The sequence below is a fragment of the Pseudophryne corroboree genome, chromosome 1 (genome assembly GCF_028390025.1).
Source record: "Pseudophryne corroboree isolate aPseCor3 chromosome 1, aPseCor3.hap2, whole genome shotgun sequence".
Classification (NCBI taxonomy): Eukaryota; Metazoa; Chordata; class Amphibia; order Anura; family Myobatrachidae; genus Pseudophryne; species Pseudophryne corroboree.
The window spans coordinates 727009604-727031536 of NC_086444.1; the positions used below are offsets into that span (position 1 = coordinate 727009604).

The 21933-nt window shown below is 46.2% G+C and overlaps 1 protein-coding gene across 1 annotated transcript in view; it reads left to right on the top strand.

Moving 5' to 3' along the window:
* LOC135046821 (phospholipid-transporting ATPase IK-like) overlaps window positions 1-21933 on the top strand; it is a 1701102-nt gene that overhangs the window by 858979 nt on the left and 820190 nt on the right. The window contains exon 14 of the mRNA XM_063955407.1: window positions 14090-14121. Coding sequence (XP_063811477.1) covers window positions 14090-14121 — 32 coding nt within the window. The remainder of the gene's footprint in view (window positions 1-14089; window positions 14122-21933) is intronic.

A 21933-nucleotide genomic window follows, 5' to 3' on the forward strand; every position in this document is an offset into this window, starting at 1 on the left:
AGCAGCAGATGTTTCAATTCCTGCAAGGGATGTCCTCCCGGATTGATACACTACAGCAATCCCTGCCTAGTGTACTCACTCCTACTGTTCCTGTTACTCCAGCACCTGCCAGTGCTGTGAGTTCCTCTATCCCGGCTGCATCAGCTCCAGTGTCACGTCTGCACCTGCCCGTGCCAAGCAAGTATGATGGCAGTCCAAAGTTATGTCGCGGGTTTCTCAACCAATGTGAAATCCAGTTTGAGTTGTTGCCACATAATTTCCCCACGCCAAGATCCAAGGTTGCCTACATCATCTCCTTACTTTCTGGATCTGCTCTGAGCTGGGTGTCTCCTCTGTGGGAACGTGCTGACCCTCTGATTAACAACTACACAGACTTCGTGTCAACCTTCAGACGGATCTTTGACGAGCCGGGTCGTGCAACATCAGCTTCCGCTGACCTGATTCAACTTCGTCAAGGTACCCGTAGCATGGGACAATATGTCATTCAGTTCCAGACGTTGGCCGCAGAGATTCAGTGGAATAATCAGGCCCTGGTAGCAGCTTTCTGGCATGGACTTTCTGACCGGATCAAAGATGAACTGGCGACCCGCGACCTTCCTGTACAATTGTCTGAATTGATTTCCTTGTGTATTAAGTTGGACTCTCGCATCCGCGAACGCAATAATGAACGCGCTCGGAGTGAGTCACGCAGATCAAGGATGATACCTTCGGTACAGTTCCAGTCTCCTTCTTCTGACGAGCCTATGCAGGTAAATAGGTCCCGCCTAACTCCTGAAGAGCGGACAAGAAGAATGCGTGAGAGACTCTGTCTGTACTGTGCGGCTGCGGGCCATCAGATTAACTCCTGCACAGTGCGTTCGGGAAACGCCAGATCCTGACTTGTAAAGGAGGAGTCAAGTTGGGATCTTTTAGTCAAGCTCCTTCTAAACAAGATCTTATCCTTCCTGTGACGTTAGAGACTTCAGTTGGGCTCCAGTCCGCATCAGCATTAGTGGACTGTGGAGCTGCAGGTAACTTCATCACCCAAGCTGCGGTAAATAAATTTTGCTTATCTATATGTGAACTTTCCTGTCCAGTTTATATTACCGCTGTGGATGGTAGTCGAATCTCCAAGGGGAATATTTCTCATCAAACTGCCCCAGTGGTTCTGGGAGTTGGATTCCTACACTCTGAACTGATTAAGTTCTTAGTCATCCCTCAAGCCACCCAGGAGATCGTCTTGGGCATGCCCTGGCTCCAGCTACATAATCCCCAGTTTGACTGGTCAACGTTGCAGCTTACCTCATGGGGTTCACATTGCCATCAGTCCTGTTTAGCCCAAGTGTGTCCCATAAAGTCTACCGAAGTTAAGACACAGTCAAGTCTCCCAGCAGTTTATCAAGATTTCTCAGATGTCTTCAGTGAGAAGGCCGCTGATGTCCTACCGCCCCATAGGGAATGGGATTGTCCCATCGATCTCCTTCCTGGCAAGAAGCCACCTAGGGGGCGCACCTACCCGTTGTCTGTTCCTGAAACCGAGGCGATGAGTGAATATATCAGGGAGAATCTACAAAAGGGATTCATCCGCCCTTCATCATCACCCGCTGGTGCAGGTTTCTTCTTTGTTAAAAAGAAGGATGGAGGACTGCGTCCATGCATTGACTACCGGGGTCTCAATGACATTACCATTAAAAATAGTTATCCATTACCACTCATTACCGAATTATTTGACAGAGTTAAAGGAGCCCGCATCTTCACCAAGTTAGATCTCCGCGGTGCCTACAATCTCATCAGAATCCGGAGTGGTGACGAGTGGAAGACAGCTTTTAACACTCGAGATGGCCATTACGAATACCTGGTAATGCCATTTGGGTTGAGTAATGCTCCAGCAGTGTTCCAACACTTTGTGAACGAAATCTTTCGTGATGTCCTGTATAAGTACCTCGTTGTTTACTTGGATGATATCCTCATCTTCTCCCAAGACCTGCCATCTCATCGTCTACAAGTCCGTGAAGTCCTCCGACGTCTTCGTGAGAACCGGCTCTACGGTAAACTTTCTAAATGCACCTTTGAAGTTCCCTCTATACCCTTCCTGGGTTATATAATTTCCGGATCGGATCTTCAGATGGACCCGACAAAATTGGAAGCTATTGCCAATTGGTCCATTCCAAATTCTCTCAAGTCTATCCAGCGGTTCCTGGGTTTTGCCAACTACTATAGGAAATTTATTCGGGGATTCTCCACTCTCATCGCTCCTATTACCAACCTGACTCGGAAAGGGGCAAACCATTCCAACTGGTCAGAAGAAGCCTTAGCAGCCTTCCAGAAGATCAAACTGGCCTTTATGTCTGCTCCAGTTCTGTCTCAGCCAGATGTAAATAGACCGTTCGAGTTGGAGGTGGACGCCTCTACAGTTGGGGTTGGAGCTGTTCTCTCCCAGAAGGGAACCGATGGGAAAGTCCACCCTTGTGGATTTTATTCTCGCAAATTCCTTCCTGCAGAAGCTAACTACTCCGTTGGAGACCAAGAACTACTGGCGATCAAGCTGGCTCTCGAGGAATGGAGATACCTCCTAGAAGGGGCCAAACATCCGTTCAACATCTACACGGATCATAAAAACCTGCTATACTTAAAGGCAGCTCAGTGCCTTAATCCTCGCCAGTCCAGGTGGGCTATGTTTTTCTCACGTTTTAATTTTAAGCTTCATTTCCGCCCAGGTTCGCAGAATGTTAAAGCTGACGCTTTATCCCGATCTATGGAATCCGAAGAGGAAACGCCTGACTCAGTGCCTCATTCCATCCTGAGTCCAGTGGTGTTCGCTGCATCTCAAGTCTCCCCAGCTCCTCCTCCTGGTAAGACTTTTGTTTCCCCAGAACTCCGTCCCAAGTTGCTATCTTGGGCTCATCAATCCAAGTTCACCGGTCATCCTGGTGTCCTGAAGACCTTCAAGTTTCTCTCCGAGACGTACTGGTGGCCTAAGATGAAGGCTGACATCAAGGATTTCGTGGCATCCTGTCCTAAGTGTGTGCAGCATAAGACTCCTCGTCAGTCTCCAGCAGGTCAGTTACAACCATTGTCTGTTCCTAGTCGTCCCTGGTCACACCTGTCCATGGATTTTATCACCGACCTTCCTCCTTCTCAAGGATACAATACCATCTGGGTTGTAGTGGACAGATTCACCAAGATGGCTCATTTTGTTCCTCTCCAGGGTCTCCCTTCTGCCCCGAAACTTGCCCAAATCTTCCTACGGGAGATTTTCCGCTTACATGGTCTGCCCTCGGAAATAATATCTGACCGGGGGGTACAGTTTGTAGCGAGGTTTTGGAGGGCCCTCTGTTCTGCCATGCAAGTCAAGCTGAAGTTTTCGTCATCGTACCATCCTCAGACGAATGGGCAGACAGAGAGGGTTAATCAAGAACTTGAGACGTTTTTAAGATTGTATGTTTCATCTTCCCAGGATGACTGGTTCGATCTGCTCCCATGGGCCGAGTTTGCCCACAACTTCCGCTATCATACTGCTACTGAAACAACACCATTCTTCGCAGTATATGGGCAACATCCCCGTGTTCCAGACTTCCAAGAACTCCCTCATATGGATGTTCCTGCTGCCACTACTGCTCTGACTCAGTTCTCATTAATTTGGAGAAAGATTCACGTGTCTCTCAAAAAGGCCTCCAGCCGGTACAAGTACTTTGCCGACCGCAAGAGACGTGCGGTTCCTAACCTGAAACCTGGGGACAAGGTTTGGCTGTCAACCCGTAACCTCCGTCTTAGGGTTCCGTCCATGAAGTTTGCACCCCGTTTCATTGGTCCTTTCCCTGTCGAAAGAGTCATCAACCCTGTGGCCTATAAACTGAAGTTACCACCTTCTCTTCGAATACCTAACGCTTTTCATGTTTCTCTCCTCAGACCTCTAGTCCTGAACCGTTTTCAGAGTGCCCTTCCAGTTGGCCCCAAAATTCGAACTCAGCGGGGCGTGGAATTCGAGATTGGCAAAATTCTGGACTCTCGTTGCCGGTATGGACGTCTCCAGTACTTGGTCGATTGGTCCGGTTATGGCCCAGAGGAAAGAAGTTGGGTAAATTCATCGGATGTCCATGCTCCAAGGTTGGTCCGTGTCTTCCACAGCACTCATCCATCCAAGCCACGTGGGTGTTCGGTGTCCACCCTTAAAGGGGGGGGTACTGTCAGGAATCGACTCACCAAGCTGACATCCGTCCGCCGTTGCGGACTCCGACCTGGCTCCCTGCGGTCACCTGTCATCCGTGTCCCTGCCTCTGGACGCCATCACGGGCCTGGGAGCGCTCCTGAGACAGCAGGCGTGTAGCACGCCGCGTTCCCGCTAGGCCGCGGCATGGGCGCCGCCATGACAGTTCACAACAACCAGCATACAGCGGCCAATCCGGTGCTTGGCCGCACCCACTTTCCCTCACTCATCCAATGCCTGTGCACCAAGGGGTACATAAGAGACTGCAGGATCAGTCTGCAGGCATCCTGGACTTTGTGTCACTCCTGCGACCCATGTGAAAGGATCTGTTCCTTCCGTGTTCCTGGCTCTCTGCTTAAAGACTTGTACTCCTGGTTACTCTGCACAGCTCCGTGGAACTTCAAGGCCCAGCAATACCTGCAATCTTCAAACAGGCTTCACACTCATCACCACCTTGTGTGCTTCAGCCTTGCAGTTGAGACTGACTCCAGGTGTGTTCCATTCCTCCACCTGTGATACAGCTTGCTGCTGTCAGTGCTTCACCACCTGCACTGTGGATAGTCAGACTCCTGCCTCTGCTACCAGGTTTGCCATTCAACATCTCACTGCCAAGTTTCATGTTTAAAACCTGCACTGGTTTCCAAACCAGAATCATCTCTACAAGCACCTGTTCTTCTGTTTATCATATTACCGGTTATTATTTCTCCAGTCATCTGTCATCCTGTTGCCATAGACTTTCAGCTATTACGCTGTGTGATTGACATTTCCATTTGTTATTATTATTTCTGCTGCCATTCTGTTTATATCATCTGCTAATAAATATCATTGCGCTCATGCGCAGGAACGTTATCCAGCCTCCTCGTTTTCTCCCAGGTACCTCCACTGACCCACTAGCGCCCCCTCCGGGGACACAGCCAAAACATAATCTGACACAGCGGAGCTGCTGCCATGTCCCATAACTGCTTGCAACAGATAGGGACCCGGAATAGCAGGTACACACTTGAACCACATAATGACTGTGTGTAAGAGGCTCCTGTCATTCTGAGGCTCCATTGTAGAGAGAGCACACCCCCTTTTTCATTTTGTACTTTTGTACTGAGCCCTTAGGGAGCTCTGGCACTCTCCACATGGCCAGCTGTCTCAGTCCTGTACAGTGCAGACTTGCTACCCCCGCCCTCCTGTTTACTCTGAGGCTGCGCCCACACCACCTACAGCTCGCTGCCCTATTTGGACAAGACGACTCACATTCCTGACGGTCACTAAGTGGCATATCCTTGGGGCCCCCTCTGACCCTTGGGGCCCGGTACAGTTGTCCCCTTTGACCCCCCCTGTCGCCGGCCCTGCACAAGACAGCACTAGAATCGCCACCCCACTTTCGCGCCATCACACAGACACGCCCTCTCACTACACTCTCTGAGCCTGGAGTGAAAATGGCTACGACGCGCGGCTCCTTATATGGAATCCAAATCCCGCGAGGATCCGACAGTGGGATGATGACGCTTTGCCTCGTTCGGGTTTCTAAGTCAGGCGGGAAAACCCGAGCCTGACTCGGAACTGGGCTCAGAGAGTGACGTTCGGTTCTCAGAGAACTGAACCCACTCTAAAGACATCCTCTGGGAGAATCACCAAACTACACAGGTCCCTGCATCTCTCCCCTTTTTTAGACATGCATCTGAGGTAAAGACTGTAAGATTTAAACTTTATTGCAATAATACTGCTTTCCCGGCACACTGTTTTATAGAAAAACTGACTGGGCATGTGTTACTCATGTGGTCCAACTTCTGCCTCTGCAGGATACCCGCCTCCCCACAGCTGACACCATGGCCTGACCTGAAACAAAGTCTGTGTAGAGTTACAGATGGGGCATGCTGAAGTGCTTTTTAATGAGGGTGGCTTGTTGGCCATGCCCTCTTGGCAGGCTCACACTTATGACATCATCACCAGGGAGATGTTTCTGACACACCCGGAGGCATGCCCCCATGCCTTTGAGTGACAGCTCTAATAGAATGGAAAGGACAATTCCCCTGACACTGTTTGGTGGGGATTTGGAAGACCTGTATTCTTCCTTGGTGAAAACTCACTGCAGGCTGGGTGATGGCTGTCTTTAATAACAGATAAGCAGTTACACTATGATTTCTACTGTTGGTAGTTAACCTAGTGATTAAAGTTATCTTGTTATCATGTTCAACTTTATTGCACTACTTCTTTGGATTTACGCAGTAACATGTATTATGGGTACTTTGCCTTTGGTGAATGTAGATTTCAAAGTGTCTGTGCTATAGGGTTGCATTCAACAAACAGGTGATTTAGAGTTGTTTAAAGCCTCTTCACATTTTGCTGTTATTTCTGAACATATGCAAAATAATAAAAATAAAAAAGACTCCTTCTTTGGTTTTATACAAACAGTTCTAAACCTCAGATAATTTAGGTAGCTGTCTGTATTGGTTAAAATTGTCTTCCTCTCTTATTATGGAGAAGTCAGATATGGGTTAACAGTCAGTCACTTTTTATACTTGCACTAAATATGATAAAAGGTTGTCAAAAGGAGGAGTCATTACCCGGTAGATCGGCTGAGCAGTCTGTGATGACTGATTGAGCCAGGACTATAGCTGAGGAGATAGGTGAATTATGTTACTCTTATGCAAATTATATCTTACCCTGTATACCCTTCAGTAGAGCCCAGATGGCTCTGGATATGGGACAATATCTCGCTGAAATAGCAGCATCCCTATATAGAATAATAGCATCAGCAGCAGCCACTTGCTCAGGTCAGTCCTCTTTAGAGTTTCCTGGGGGACAAGTTTCAGCTGCCTCTTCCTATGAAGAAGGGGAACTAGATTATGATTTGGAAGACTCTTTGAACTGGGAGGATGATTCCTATGCCTGTTCAGGAGTTTTCTATGCTGGTAGATGCAGTTCCAGAGACCTTGCATCTACAATAGACAGCTATTCTAGATACTACTGCAGTTCAATTCTTTCTTTAAACAAAAGAAGTAACAGGTATAGTTTTCTCACATTTTGGAGAAATCTTAAATGAGGCCTTGTTAAAACCTGATTTTACATTTTATTTTCTAAAAAAGTATTTATCCTTTTTCAGAAGGGGATACCAAACTTTGGGAAATTGTATCTAAGGTGGATGCTTCTATTGCCTGATTGGTGAGGAAAATGGTTATTCACCCAGCACAGTCTGTAACACCTAAATATCCTATGGATAGAAATAGTGAGGCTATACTTAAGTCTGTTTTCACTTTGTCAGGAGTCTCGCTGTGACCTGTGTTGGCCAGCACCTGGGTAACAAAAGCTATCAATTCCTGGGTGGCCCAGATGACTTCTGGTTTCCATCAGAAGATTTGTCTGAAACAAATTCTATGGCTGACCATATTTCAGAGGTTCTGACCTCTATAGCTGATGTTTTAACAGACACTATACAGTCTCATATTTCTGCTTTGGCCATTTCCTCCAGACGTTCCCTTTGTTTGAAACATGGAAGGCAGACATGGAGTCCAAACGTTCTTTAGAAGCATTACCGTTTGAAGGAGGCAGAATTAATAAAGATTATTTCCCAGGTCACGGAAGGTAAAAGTCCTTATCTACCTGTATCAACACCTAAGCAGAACCTCCTAGGTTTAGTTCATTTTGATCTCAAGGCAGCGGAAGGTCTTAGGTCTCATTGGGTGTGCCTAGGGGTTCCCGTAGAGCTGCCTTCAGGGGACATGGGGTTCCCAGCCCCATCATCCTGCTGCCAAGGCAACAGTGCAATCTACATGACTGTCATGGGACTGGGATCTGATGTCTGGTGGGAGCCCGCTTACTCAGGTTTTGGGAAACTTGGAGGCAATCCAGCCCGGATCTTTGGCTACCTAGAGTGGTAAACAGGGGTTACATGCTAGACCAGGAGGGTCTAGTTCCTGGAAAGTTTTTTCCACTCCTCTCCTATTTGAAGATGACTCTCATACAGGCAATTTCTGCTCTGTCTGATTCTGGAGTAATCATTCTGGTTCCAGTACTAGAGCAAGGGTGGGGGTTTGACTCTAGACTTTTCTTAGAAGACAAACCAGATGGATTGTTTTGGTCCATTCTAAATCTCATTCAGTTTGTCCACTGCTGTCAGTTTTCACAAGGGTTATGGAACACATGATCTCTTTGCTCAGAAGGCAGGGGGTCAAGGTGTTGGCCTCTAGACGATTTGTTACTAAGGACTCATTCAATATCTTCTTTTGCAACAGCATCTTCAGATTACCAAAATCATGTTTCAGATATTCGGCTGGATCATCAATTTCCCCAAAATAAAATCTTAATTATTCTCAGAAAATTATATTTTTGGGTCTTCTCTGAGGCCCCCAGTTTCACACAGTATTTCTGCAGCAGGCAGGGATTCAGGAATAATAAGTTTGTTACAGTTGACTCATATCTCAGTCTTCAGGACTATGCAGTTACTGGGGAAAATGGTGGCTTGCTTTGAAGCCGTCCCTTTCACAATATTTCAAGCCCGTCCACTACAAAACCGGTTGCTTCATCGGTGGGTAAAGCCAGACCATTGATTAATAAAGCAAATGTTCAGATTATCTCTGCAGACTCATCAGTCTCTCCTGTGGTGGATCATTGTCACCGCAGATGCCAGCCTAACAGGCTGGGGGGCAGTGGTCTTGGACAATCCCCTACAGGGTCTTTGGTTCATTCAGGAAGCTTCTCTTTCCATCAATATGGAATTGAGAGCTATTTGGTTTGTATTGGTTCAGACTCAATCCCATTTAGAGAGCCGACCAGTGTGAATCCAATCAGACAATGCAACGGCAGTTGCTTATAAAAACATGCAGGGTTGCACATGCAGCTGGTGAGCAATGAGGGAGATTTCTCACATTCTTCATTTGGGCACAAATTGGGTTCCAGCAAGTTCAGCAGTCTACATTCCAGTTGTGGACAACTGGGAGGTGGACTTTTTTAAGTCGCCACAGAGTGCATCCAGGAGGATGGGAATTACACCAGGAAGTGTTTGCAGAAGTGGTGTCCAGAGAGGTGGTGTCTCCAGAAATAGATCTTATGGCTTCCTGTCTCAACAGGAAACTTCCAAGGTACGGATCTCGGTCCCGGCATCCCCTGGCCATGCATTCATTGGTATGCAATCCTTCTGGACATGTATGCAGATGTTCTGTATTGTCTGCCTCTGCATCCAGATCTATTACTTCAGGATACATGCCATAACCCTGATATGCCTTGCGTGGATTTCAAGGCATGAGTCTTGAATCCAGGATCCTGAGAGCCAGGTGGTTTCACAATTCATTGTGAAAACCATAATACAGACTCATAAGCCTGTTATTTCCCGAATGTATCATCAAGTATGGAAGATATATATTTCCTGGTATAAATATATATCTCCTGAAAGTTCAAACCTGAAAATGTCAGAGTGTCCAATCTTTTATTTTTTCTCCAGGATGGTCTGGTTAGGGGACTCTTATCTTACCTTAAAGGATAGATTTCTGCCTATCCATTCTTTTTCAAAGGAAATTGGCCACCATTTCCTGAAGTTCAAACTGTCCTGCAGGGAATTCTTCTCATACAGCCTCCTTATGTCCCACCTGTTCCTACCTGAGACTTGAATTTCGTTTTGGAGGCACTTCAAAAGGCTCCTTTTGAGCCATTGGAATTGAAGGAGTTGCGATACCTCTCTTTAAAAGTTATTTTTCCTTTGGTCCTTGCCTCAGCCAGAAAAGTTTGAGTCAGTGGTTCTTTCTTGTGAATCACCACTTCTCATTTTTAATGAGGCTAGGGTAGTGTTATGCACTAAACCTTCCTTTCTCCCTAAAGTGGTATCTGCTTTTCACATCATTAAGATATAATTCTTCCAGCCTTTTGCAAGGCTTCAGGAACTAATTAAGTTGTTTCTTTAAGCACTGTTAGATGTGGTATATGTGTTACGCATTTACTTAGAACATACTGCATTTAAGAGACATACAGATTCCTTGTTGGTCCTGATTGATGCACCAAAGAGAGGCTGTCTAGCCTCCAAAGGGTCCATCATAGATAGGTAACTGCCACAATTCGGCAGGGATATTTTTCTTAGAATGTGACAGTACTGGTTTCATTTGGGCCCACTTGACTCATACGGTTTGAGCTTCTCTGGGTTGTGCGGCATGGTGTAGAGCATCTGTGCAGAGCAGCCACTACGTAGTCATCTGTACACACTTTTAAAAGTTGTACAACTTCCATACATTTGAGGCACAGGATGACAGCTTTGGCCAAAATATTCTTTGAGTAGCTGGTTCTGATGCCCCCCTAAATTGGCTTGCTTTGATAGATCCCAGATGTAATGGCATCCTCCAAATGGATGATAAAAGAAATATGATTTTCACTCAGTGTAAAATTTCTACCTTAAAGTCCATCTGGGGACTGCTGGGATCCCTCCCTTGTTGGGTTTACCTGTTGGTTTCTGGTTTCTCAGTTTTTTCGTGGGTTTCTTCTCTGGCTTTGTTAAAATCAGACTGATACCCCTTTCACACCGCAGCTATAACCCAGTAAATTGCCGTTTTTTAAGCCTTCCGAAATGGTTCTATCTGCGGTGTGAAAGGGCCACTTTGAATTTACTGGTTACAGATTACTGGTATTTAAAAACGGTTAAAAAGCAGGGTCCTACACGGTTCAGACCCGTTTCATTGTGCAATGTGAAAGGCTCTGAAACGGTATTTCCAAACCACAGAGGGTGATAGGCTGTCTCCATGCGTTATGTCACCAGGCAGAAGCAGGAAATAAACTGGAGGAAACACATGAGTGATGAAGCATTTTTGTTATACAGAATACAAAATGGCATATTGGAGTGATGAGGAGGTTAGGGAGCTGCTGAGGATCAGAGGGGATGAAGAAATTGCTAGACAAATCACTGGGACAGTGAAGGATGCAGTAATCTACAAAAACATGGTAAAGATGCTTGAAGCTGCTGGGCTCCATCGTATGACTAGCCAAATTATTAATAATTAATTATTAATAATGTGTGGGCCAGAAAAGTCCATTTAAAATGACAACTACTGTTTTCTATGGGAGAAACGGTTTCAGTGTGAAAGGTACCAAAACGGTAATGAAACTGTAATATACCAGTTACAACATACGATGTGAAGGGGGTTTAACTGCTCAGACCCGGTTTAAGAACCGTTTAAAGAACCGTTTCAAAAGCAGGGTTTGCGATGTGAAAGCAGCATGAGGTTCTAGTGGTTGGGGAGAGGTTGTATAAGGAGGGGTGGGGCCAGTCTCAAACTATTTAGTGCCCACTTCCACAGCTCACTACACATAACCCAAAGGTAATGGCAACCTCCAGTTGGACTTTAAATAAGAGATTTTACAGTGGGTAAAAAGAAATCATATTTCTGACTGGTCGCATTAGATTTGACCAAGGGCCTAATTCAGAGTTGATTGCAGCAGCAAATTTGTTAACAGTTGGGCAAAACCATGTGCACTGCAGGGGAGGCAGATATAACATGTGCAGAGAGAGTTAGATATGGGTGTTTGGGTGGGGTGTGTTCAAACTGAATAAATTGCAGTGTAAAAATAAAGCTGCCAGTATTTACCATGCACAGAAATAAAATAACAAGTGACATGCGGTGGGGTGAGGCAGGTGAGGCAGAGCCTTTCCTGTTATACTTACGTTTAAACCAGAGTTTTGACTGAATAAAATAGATGAAAAATACTGATCATTTGTTTGAAATATATTCTTTACATTAGTCTAATAATTTATATAGCCCAACTTCTGTGTATCCTTTCCACACAGCTCTAATCAAAACTCACCAGATTTCCAGGAGTTTATAATGCTGCACCTGTGTATAATGCCCAGATGTACCCTTTGGCTCATATATTGCATGTAAATCTGGCTCTGGGGTTAGACAGTGCCTCTTGAGCCATTTAGCTCTCCTCACGTCCCTGAAATTTACCCACCCATAGCCGGCCATAGGCATAGGCAAACTAGGCAATTGCCTAGGGCATTTGATATGCCTAGGGGCATCAGCAGCTTCTGCTGATTAAAATGATATGCAGCATGCATATATTCTGTATGTCGCATTTCATATGCAGATACAGCCACAGTCTCACACAGTATATAGGCATGCTGCATATCATTTTAATCAGCAGAAGCTGTTTGTGCATCCTAGCCACATAGCAATGCAAATAAGATGCATTTTCATTAAAAAAAAGGTGCCCGATGTTAGCATTGAGGCAAGATTTATGAGGACACATCTGTATCCAAGCAGAGGCAGAGGTCACAGTGTTAGTGGCAGTGTGATTGCTGTGTGCATGTGAGTGGGTTGGTTGTGCAGTAGTGTTCGGAATATGTGTAAGGAGCATTATGTGTGTCATGTAAAAATGCATTAATAATGTGCAACATATGTGTAAGGGGCACTATATGTGTCATTATGTGTACAAGGGCATTAATAATGTGCGGCATATGTGTAACAGGGTTCTACTGTATGTGTGTCATTATGTGTATAGGGGCACTAATAATGTGCAGCAAATGTGTAGGGGGCACTATGTGTGTCATTATGTCTATAAGGGCATTAATAATGTGCGGCATATGTGTAAGGGACATTATGTGTAAAAGCGCATTAATAAAGGTTGTCATAATGTGTAACGCGCATTATGTTTTTAAGGACATTAATAATGTGTAAGGGGCATTACTATGTGGAATTATGTGTAGAAAGGCATTACTAACGTGTGGCATTATGTGTATAAGGTGCTCTACTATGTGGCGTTGCATATAGAAAGGGCACTACTGTGTCGTCTAATATAAATAAAGAGCAATAGGGTGTGGCGTGATGTGAAAAAGGAGCAATCAGTGTGATGTAATGTGAATAACGGGCTCTACTGTGAGGAGTAACGTTTATAAGGTAAAGTAATACTACTGTGGGATGTAATATGAATTATGGACACTATCGCATGATCAAATGTGAATAAAGTTGCAGTACTGTGTGGCATAATTGGAATTGGGGTCACTATTGTGTGGCCATGCCCCTTGCCAGCAAAAACACACCCCTTTTTGGGCTGTGCGCCAAATGTGCAAACTGTTTTTATTTAAAATATAGGGGGTACAAACACCAAAATAAGGACTGCTATGGGTGAGGGATGATGGTGCTGGGAAAGAGGTGCAAGGTCAGAGGCGGAACTAGCGGTGGTGCTAGGGGGCACCTGCCAAAATCTTGCCAAGTGCATCATATTGGTTAGGGCCGGCTCTGTACCCACCCAAATCTAACTCTCTCTGCAAATGTTATATCAGCCACACCTGCAGTGCACATGGGGGGTAATTCCAAGTTGATCGCAGCAGGAATTTTGTTAGCAGTTGGGCAAAACCATGTGCACTGCAGGGGAGGCAGATATAACATGTGCAGAAAGAGTTAGATTTGGGTGGGTTATTTTGTTTCTGTGCAGGGTAAATACTGGCTGCTTTATTTTTACACTGCAAATTAGATTGCAGATTGAACATAGCACACCCAAATCTAACTCTCTCTGCACATGTTATATCTGCCTCCCCTGCAGTGCCCATGGTTTTGCCCAACTGCTAAAAAATTTCCTGCTGCAATCAACTTGGAATTACCCCCAAAGTTCCTGCTGCGATCAACTTGGAATTACCCCCATGGTTTTGTTTAACTGCTAACAAATTTGCTGCTATGATCAACTCTGAATTACCCCCCTTGTCAGGGAAAGCCCAGCCTGGTATGGTATCTGATGTAACCATGCCAGACGACAAGTAGTTAAATGTAACAATATTTCAATCTTGGCAAAAATCTGCAGGTTTATATGTCCTAAACACTTTCAACAGGTGTTTAGAAACAAAACATTCTCTGTGCTAATCACTTCTTCCTTTAGGGACACAGAAAAACTATCAAATTAAACATATTTTAATTCAGTGATTCCATACTCTTTTTATAGGCACTACTACAGGTAAAGAAGAAGAACACAAGGTAATGTACAGCAAGATAATAATTTATATAGAATTCCAAATGTAGAACATTTGCAGTATATATATATATATATATAGACACATGAGGAAAGGAGAAGCGGCACTCACGGCTGGATATAAATAAGTACAGAGACCACAGCAATTGCTGTGGTCTCTGTACTTATTTATATCCAGCCGTGAGTGCCGCTTCTCCTTTCCTCATGTGTCTAACTTTGCCGTTGCTGAGGGCACCGGGCGCCATGCTGATTATTAAGTGAGTGCCGGTCTTTTACTTTGTTGATGTATATATATATATATATATATATATAGCCAAAAGAAAGAGGCGGCACTCCCAGCGTTTTTCAATAGTGCAAATACTTTATGGTCATAAACGACGTTTCGGGGGGTTTCACCCCGTCATCAGGATAACAGTGCAATGTACATGAACAAATATTTATACTTACATGCTGTCCGTGACACACCTGACGCCGGCTGCAGCCCACGGACGCCCGCACCGACTTCCGGATCCAGGGCCCTGACGTCACCGGAACCCGCGAGGTCACGTGGGTCCACACCAGGCAGTCTGGGGGAAACGAACAGCAGGTGTTTATATGTCACCATGGTAACCAAATGCAAAACAGTGAAACAATACATAAGATGTGAGGAAACAAGCCCCACAATGAGACAGTGAAAACAAACTACAATCAAATAAAATAAAGTTACAGACAACATGATGAAGCACAAACTGTGGGCTATAAAGACAATAAATCTTAAGGCTAAATGAAAATACAAATAAATATACATATATATAAATCCGAAACCTGCAACAGCAAAGGAGTACATGAATAGGATGTAACGCGACTTTGAATAAAATGATCTCATGTGCATAAGAAAAACAACTGCAGAATAAAAACTTCACTTAGTTAAGAGACATTGGGCATTGCTTTAAATAAAATGATCTCATGTACATAAGAAAAATGAATCACAGCTGCAGAATAACAACTTCACTTAGTTAAGAGACATTGGGCATTGCTCAAATGATAAACATCGTTTAAATAAATGCCGACAAACTTAGCGATTCATTCAGTCCTTTAGGGTTCACGGTATCAAGGGTATAAATCCACCAAGCCTCTAATTGTACTAGCTTCTTACCCCTGTCACCTCCTCGCAGAGACTTGGGCACCTGCGCAATCATTCTGTATCTTAATGTCGCCAGACTATGTCTGGCCTGCGCAAAGTGTCTGGCCACTGCTTGATCGCTGGAGCCAGACACCAATGCTGCCCTAATGGCAGTCCTGTGTTGGGCAATCCTTTCTTTAAATTGCCTTTCTGTCTTGCCCATGTAGTGCAATCCACACGGGCAAGACAGAAGATACACCACAAATTTCGAGGTGCAGGATAAGGCTGGCTTAATGAAGAATACCTTCCCAGAGAATGGGTGATTAAACTTATCACCTACAATTAGTGCACTACATGTGGTGCACCCTGTGCATCTAAAACAGCCTCCTTTCCTAGATAAAAATTGCTGCTGTTTAGGTGGCCCCATTCCCGTTATATCTGTGCGGACCACACGATCTTTGATATTAGGACCTCTAGTAAAACTAGGTAGGAGCCGCGAGTTATGCAGTGATGGTAATTCTGGCTCTGAGTTAATAATGGGCCAAAGCTGTTTGGCCCTTTTACAAGTGTGTTTACTTTTGCTAGTATACCGATTAACCCAGGGGACTGATGGTGTGGCTACTGTACTTGGTTCTTTTTGTTTCAATAATGTGGAGCGATCCAATGATAGAGCCCTCATTGTGGTCCGCACAGATATAACGGGAATGGGGCCACCTAAACAGCAGCATTTTTTATCTAGGAAAGGAGGCTGTTTTAGATGCACAGGGTGCACCACATGTAGTGCACTAATTGTAGGTGATAAGTTTAATCACCCATTCTCTGGGAAGGTATTCTTCATTAAGCCAGCCTTATCCTGCACCTCGAAATTTGTGGTGTATCTTCTGTCTTGCCCGTGTGGATTGCACTACGTGGGCAAGACAGAAAGGCAATTTAAAGAAAGGATTGCCCAACACAGGACTGCCATTAGGGCAGCATTGGTGTCTGGCACCAGCGATCAAGCAGTGGCCAGACACTTTGCGCAGGCCAGACATAGTCTGGCGACATTAAGATACAGAATGATTGCGCAGGTGCCCAAGTCTCTGCGAGGAGGTGACAGGGGTAAGAAGCTAGTACAATTAGAGGCTTGGTGGATTTATACCCTTGATACCGTGAACCCTAAAGGACTGAATGAATCGCTAAGTTTGTCGGCATTTATTTAAACGATGTTTATCATTTGAGCAATGCCCAATGTCTCTTAACTAAGTGAAGTTGTTATTCTGCAGCTGTGATTCATTTTTCTTATGTACATGAGATCATTTTATTTAAAGCAATGCCCAATGTCTCTTAACTAAGTGAAGTTTTTATTCTGCAGTTGTTTTTCTTATGCACATGAGATCATTTTATTCAAAGTCGCGTTACATCCTATTCATGTACTCCTTTGCTGTTGCAGGTTTCGGATTTATATATATGTATATTTATTTGTATTTTCATTTAGCCTTAAGATTTATTGTCTTTATAGCCCACAGTTTGTGCTTCATCATGTTGTCTGTAACTTTATTTTATTTGATTGTAGTTTGTTTTCACTGTCTCATTGTGGGGCTTGTTTCCTCACATCTTATGTATTGTTTCACTGTTTTGCATTTGGTTACCATGGTGACATATAAACACCTGCTGTTCGTTTCCCCCAGACTGCCTGGTGTGGACCCACGTGACCTCGCGGGTTCCGGTGACGTCAGGGCCCTGGATCCGGAAGTCGGTGCGGGCGTCCGTGGGCTGCAGCCGGCGTCAGGTGTGTCACGGACAGCATGTAAGTATAAATATTTGTTCATGTACATTGCACTGTTATCCTGATGACGGGGTGAGACCCCCCGAAACGTCGTTTATGACCATAAAGTATTTGCACTATTGAAAAACGCTGGGAGTGCCGCCTCTTTCTTTTGGCTACATTGGGATTCACCGTCTCAAGGAGGGCACCCCAGCCAGCTATTCTAAGGTGTCGCTGTCCCTTTGAGTGCCGGGTTGCACAGTGGTATATATATATATATATATATATATATATATAGGGAAGTAAGAGAATTAGTGATGAGTCAGTCAGTGAGTGATGGCTTTCACACACACACATATATATATATAGATTGTAAGCTTGCGAGCAGGGCCTTCCTACCTCTATGTCTGTCTGTTTGTTACCCAGTTTTGTTCTATTACTGTTGTTCTAATTGTAAAGCGCAACGGAATATGCTGCGCTATATAAGAAACTGTTAATAATAAATAAATAATAATGTATGTATGTATATATGTATATGCGAAAGCCCTCACTCACTCACTCACTCACTCACTCATCACTAATTCTCTTACTTCCCGATATGTTAGGAGGCTGAAATTTAACATAGGTATTCTCCAGATGTTAAGTAGGAAACTACATAATTAGAATTTTAATAAACCTCCCCTAAGGGGATGAAAAGGGGGTTCACATAATGACGTAATTACCGATGCGTGGCTTGCATTGTGTGAAAGATAACGCCAAAATGGACAATCGGATCAAAATTTGGATTGTACCTCCAGTGTGTAGAATTTCATAAAAGAAAAAAAATGGTCCTGTCTCTTTTTTTACCGTATCTGCTATGGGTGCTCCCTAGGTAACACCAAGAACCATGGATTAATATTTACTTACATTAAGACGTCTAAAATTTCCATCTCGATAAATTTACCAAATTTTCAACACACATTTCTATGTACAACTGTGAAAATCAGAAACTCCTGTGTGAGAGGTGCGGTTGGACTGCGGTGCGTGTGGTGGTGCCTGCTGCCGTGCAGGTGTAGACTCGGTACTCACCAGGCGCCGCTCGCTCTCACCTTCAGGTACCGGAACCCTCAACGGACCTGGAAATCTTCACTCGGATCCGGACACGGCGATTCCCTCTCGGAGCTGACCGACGACCGAGCTGAGGAGAGAATGGTCTACATTAAAGGGGGTATCGACCCTGCTTCCGGTGGAACAGGGGATACCCCAGGGGTGGCTGCGACCTTCACCGGCTGGGTGAATGGTCATCACCGGCACAAAGCCTCAGCTGCCCAGCTTTCACACACTCGCGCTTTCGCACGTAGTGTGATGAAAGGGATTCTCACGTCCGTGAGCAATCCTAACTCCGGCGCTCGGGGACAAACAAGGGACAGACGTACACGGATGCTACTCACCGTCACAAGTCTTGCACTCCGATCTTCTCCACTTACAGGTCCCTGTAAGGAGGCAAAGAGAAACAGCCGTACAGGGCCAAGAACTACCCTAGTGTGCGTCCGCTACACTAGCTACATAAACAGAGCCCTCAAACTAGCTCGTGTGGGTGGTGCGACACAACTATGCACAACTTACACGACACATACACTTTGCCCTGCACGGTAACAACATATATCACACTATCGGAGTTACCACATAAAACGGTGCTGTCCCTTTATCTACCCGACTCAGAACACCCAGTAGTGGGGACCGCACAGCTCACCCACCTACCGTACTCTCAGGGTGGCCTGAGCCTAACGCCCAGTGCCACCTTTACTCACCTCGGGGAAAACACTGCTTCGATGGGCCTAGCGCCCCCTAACTGCACACAGGCCGGAGGCCTGACTTCGCCCACGGGCCTAGCGCCCGCCTAACTTGCTGCCCGTTGGGTGACCTGGGCCTTGTGCCCAGGGTCACCTTATCTGTACCTACTGGCCAAAATACGCTAGGGCCTAATGCCCTCTATCGCCCACAGGCCTATTGCCTGATTTGTCCCCCGGGCCTAGTGCCCGCCTAACTGGTGCTGCAGGGGTGGGGTGGCTTGGGCCTAATGCCCAAACCACCTAATCAGACAAATGATCCCCAATCTCCTAACTGCGCCACAGGCCTAGTGCCTGACTTGTGCCCTCGGGCCTAATGCCCGTCCCTGGTGGTCGAGGGAGGAAAAGGGGAGGGGGGCAGGATGCCTCACTGAGGCCTTACCTAACCCGGGGGCCTCCGGCACCGTCTTCTGCCGCTGACCCGTCCTGGCCAGCGGCGCCGGCGTCTCTCCTCCGCGTCCAGCCGCCGCTGGACATCTTCTCTTCCGATCCCGACCGATGACCTCCTCCGGCTCCTCCTTGCGGCGTCTGGATCTTCTGCGCTCCGGCGCGCCGTCCTCCGTCCGCGCTGCTCCCGCCCGTCTTCTTCCTTCTGCCACGCGATCCTCTTCCTCGCGCTCCTGCGCGCGGGCTCCTCCTCTTCGCCGCTCTTCGGCGCGGCCTCCTTTTCGAACGGCTCCCGCCCGGCGTCTGACGTCAGACGCCGGGGGCGGGGCCTATGACGCGGCGAGCGCCGATTGGCTCGCCGCGTCACTCTCCGATTGGCTGCCGCTCCGGGAGCCGCGATTGGCTTCCGGAGGGCGCCAAGATTTAAATGCCCCCGCAGTATCTGGTCCGGTGCAGGGAAAAAGGTAATCCCTGCACCGGACACCCGCCGCCGCCACACACTGACAGGCGCTGGGGACAGACAAGCTGTCCCCGCGCTGTCAGAGACATTGTCCCGCAGGGGACACAGGCGCTCTGGCTGCTGCAGCTGGAATGTGTCCTGTAAAACAGGACACATTCCCACACCTGTGCAAAGAACGGGTAGAACAGCTAGTACATAACTATATAATAAATATATATTGTCTGTTTTTACACTTCTATTATTGTTCCCAACATTGTTATGGGCATTTCTCATACGTCCTAGAGGATGCTGGGGATGCTTCAAGAACCATGGGGTATAGACGGGATCCACAGGAGACATGGGCACTTTAAGACTTTAAAAGGGGTGTGAACTGGCTCCTCCCTCTATGCCCCTCCTCCAGACTCCAGTTAGATTCTGTGCCCAGAGAGACTGGTCACACACTGAGGAGCTCTACTGAGTTTCTTGGAAAAGACTTTGTTAGGTTTATTATTTTTAGGGAGCACTGCCAGCAACAGTCTCCCTGCATCGTGGGACTGAGGGGAGAGAAGCAGACTTCTGTGAGTTCAAAGGATCTGCTTCTTAGGCTACTGGACACCATTAGCTCTAGAGGGTCTGATCACTTGGTACGCATAGCTGCTCGTTCCCGGAGCCGCGCCGTCACCCCCCCTTGCAGAGCCAGAAGAAAGAAGCCGGGAGAGTAAATGAAGAACAGAAGACTTCAGTGATGGCAGAAGACTTTGTGGATCTGAGATACCGCGCAGCGCACCATTGCTCACACACACAAGCGGCACTACAAGGGCGCAGGGGGGGGGTGCCCTGGGCAGCATGTATACCTCAGATGGAGACTGGCAAGAGAGTTATTAAGTGTCTGGGCACTTAATACAGACCCCGCCAGTATAAATATATAGAAAATAGTGGGGCTGAAGCGCGCCATTAAGGGGGCGTGGTTTAGCCCCCACAGCTCGATCCTGCACCATTTTCTCCTCAAAAACACTGGCCCTGCCAATAAAGCACTGCTGAACAGATCACAGTGAAAAACGGGGGAAGGGGGGGGCACAGTTGTTTAGTGCAATATATGTGAGAAATAAAGCACACTATATAATGAGTATGGTGTAAATAGAGCTGGTAAACGTCTGCTGTGTTTCCCTGACAGAAAGGGGCCCTGTCACAAGGGATCGTATACAGGAAGCTAAGTTATATTTTAATTATATGCTTTGATTATATTTGCATTACATGCGCATGGGGGAGTGCTTGTATTCAGAAATGGTCGGTTACCTTGTCATCCGATATAATTACCCTGGGGAGAGATGGGATACTCCTTAAGTTGGGTCATATCTGGAACATTGCAGCATACTGCCGTGCGACTATAAGAGGTATGGGACTCTTGGGTTCGCGGGCCAATTCCATTGCGGTCTCGGCTAGGAGGGCGTTGTGGATTCACGGATGGAATGCTGAGGCTGACTCCGAGAAGTACTGGAGTATCTTCCCTATGAAGGTGAAACCTGGTTTGGGGATGGCTTTGTTAAGTTGATCTCGGCAGATACCACTGGTAAGTCTACCTTCTTGAGCTATGTTCCTTCACAATGGTTGGAGACGAATTTTTGTAGGATGCAGTCATTTTGACCGGATGGATACCATTTTTCCCCTTCTTTGCAGGTAGAGGAAGGTGAAAAGGTAAGAGGTCAGCAGCCATTTCAAGTTCGCAGAAGCAGAAATCGTCCTCTGTTTCTACCACATCCACCGCATGTCGCTGGGTCTATCTTGCGGGAGCCCACACCGGTGGGAACACGTCTAATACTCTTCAGTCAGTCCTGGAATGGACATGGACCGGTGAGTTAAGAATAGAGTCCCAAGGGGGACATACTGGAGTTTCCAGATGATTCCCCTCCCTGATTTTTTTTAATTTTATTTTTCAAGCTTTTATTCAAACTTTTTCGTGCTTCTGAGCCTGGACAGCTCGGTCAGAACAATCCCAAAAATTTTTACTTAGAAAGTTGAACTACAAGATGGAATCTCTCAGGGCAGGTATCTCCAATCTGTAAAAGGAGAAAGAGGGTTTAAGTGCGGTTCCTTCCGCCTTAGGCTTACCTGGGTTTGCTATTCATGATTGTCATTGCCATTTCACCGGAGTGATAGTAGTATGATGGTTTTCCTTCAATAGTAAAAGCCATTATTATCCTGTACTGGGACGCTCTCCTGACTATGGCGAGGTCAAGAAACAAGTGGTACAAATCGTTGTTTTCTCTCTGACAGTTCTTTCACACAGTGGTTGGCTCCTGAACTTGCCAGAATCAC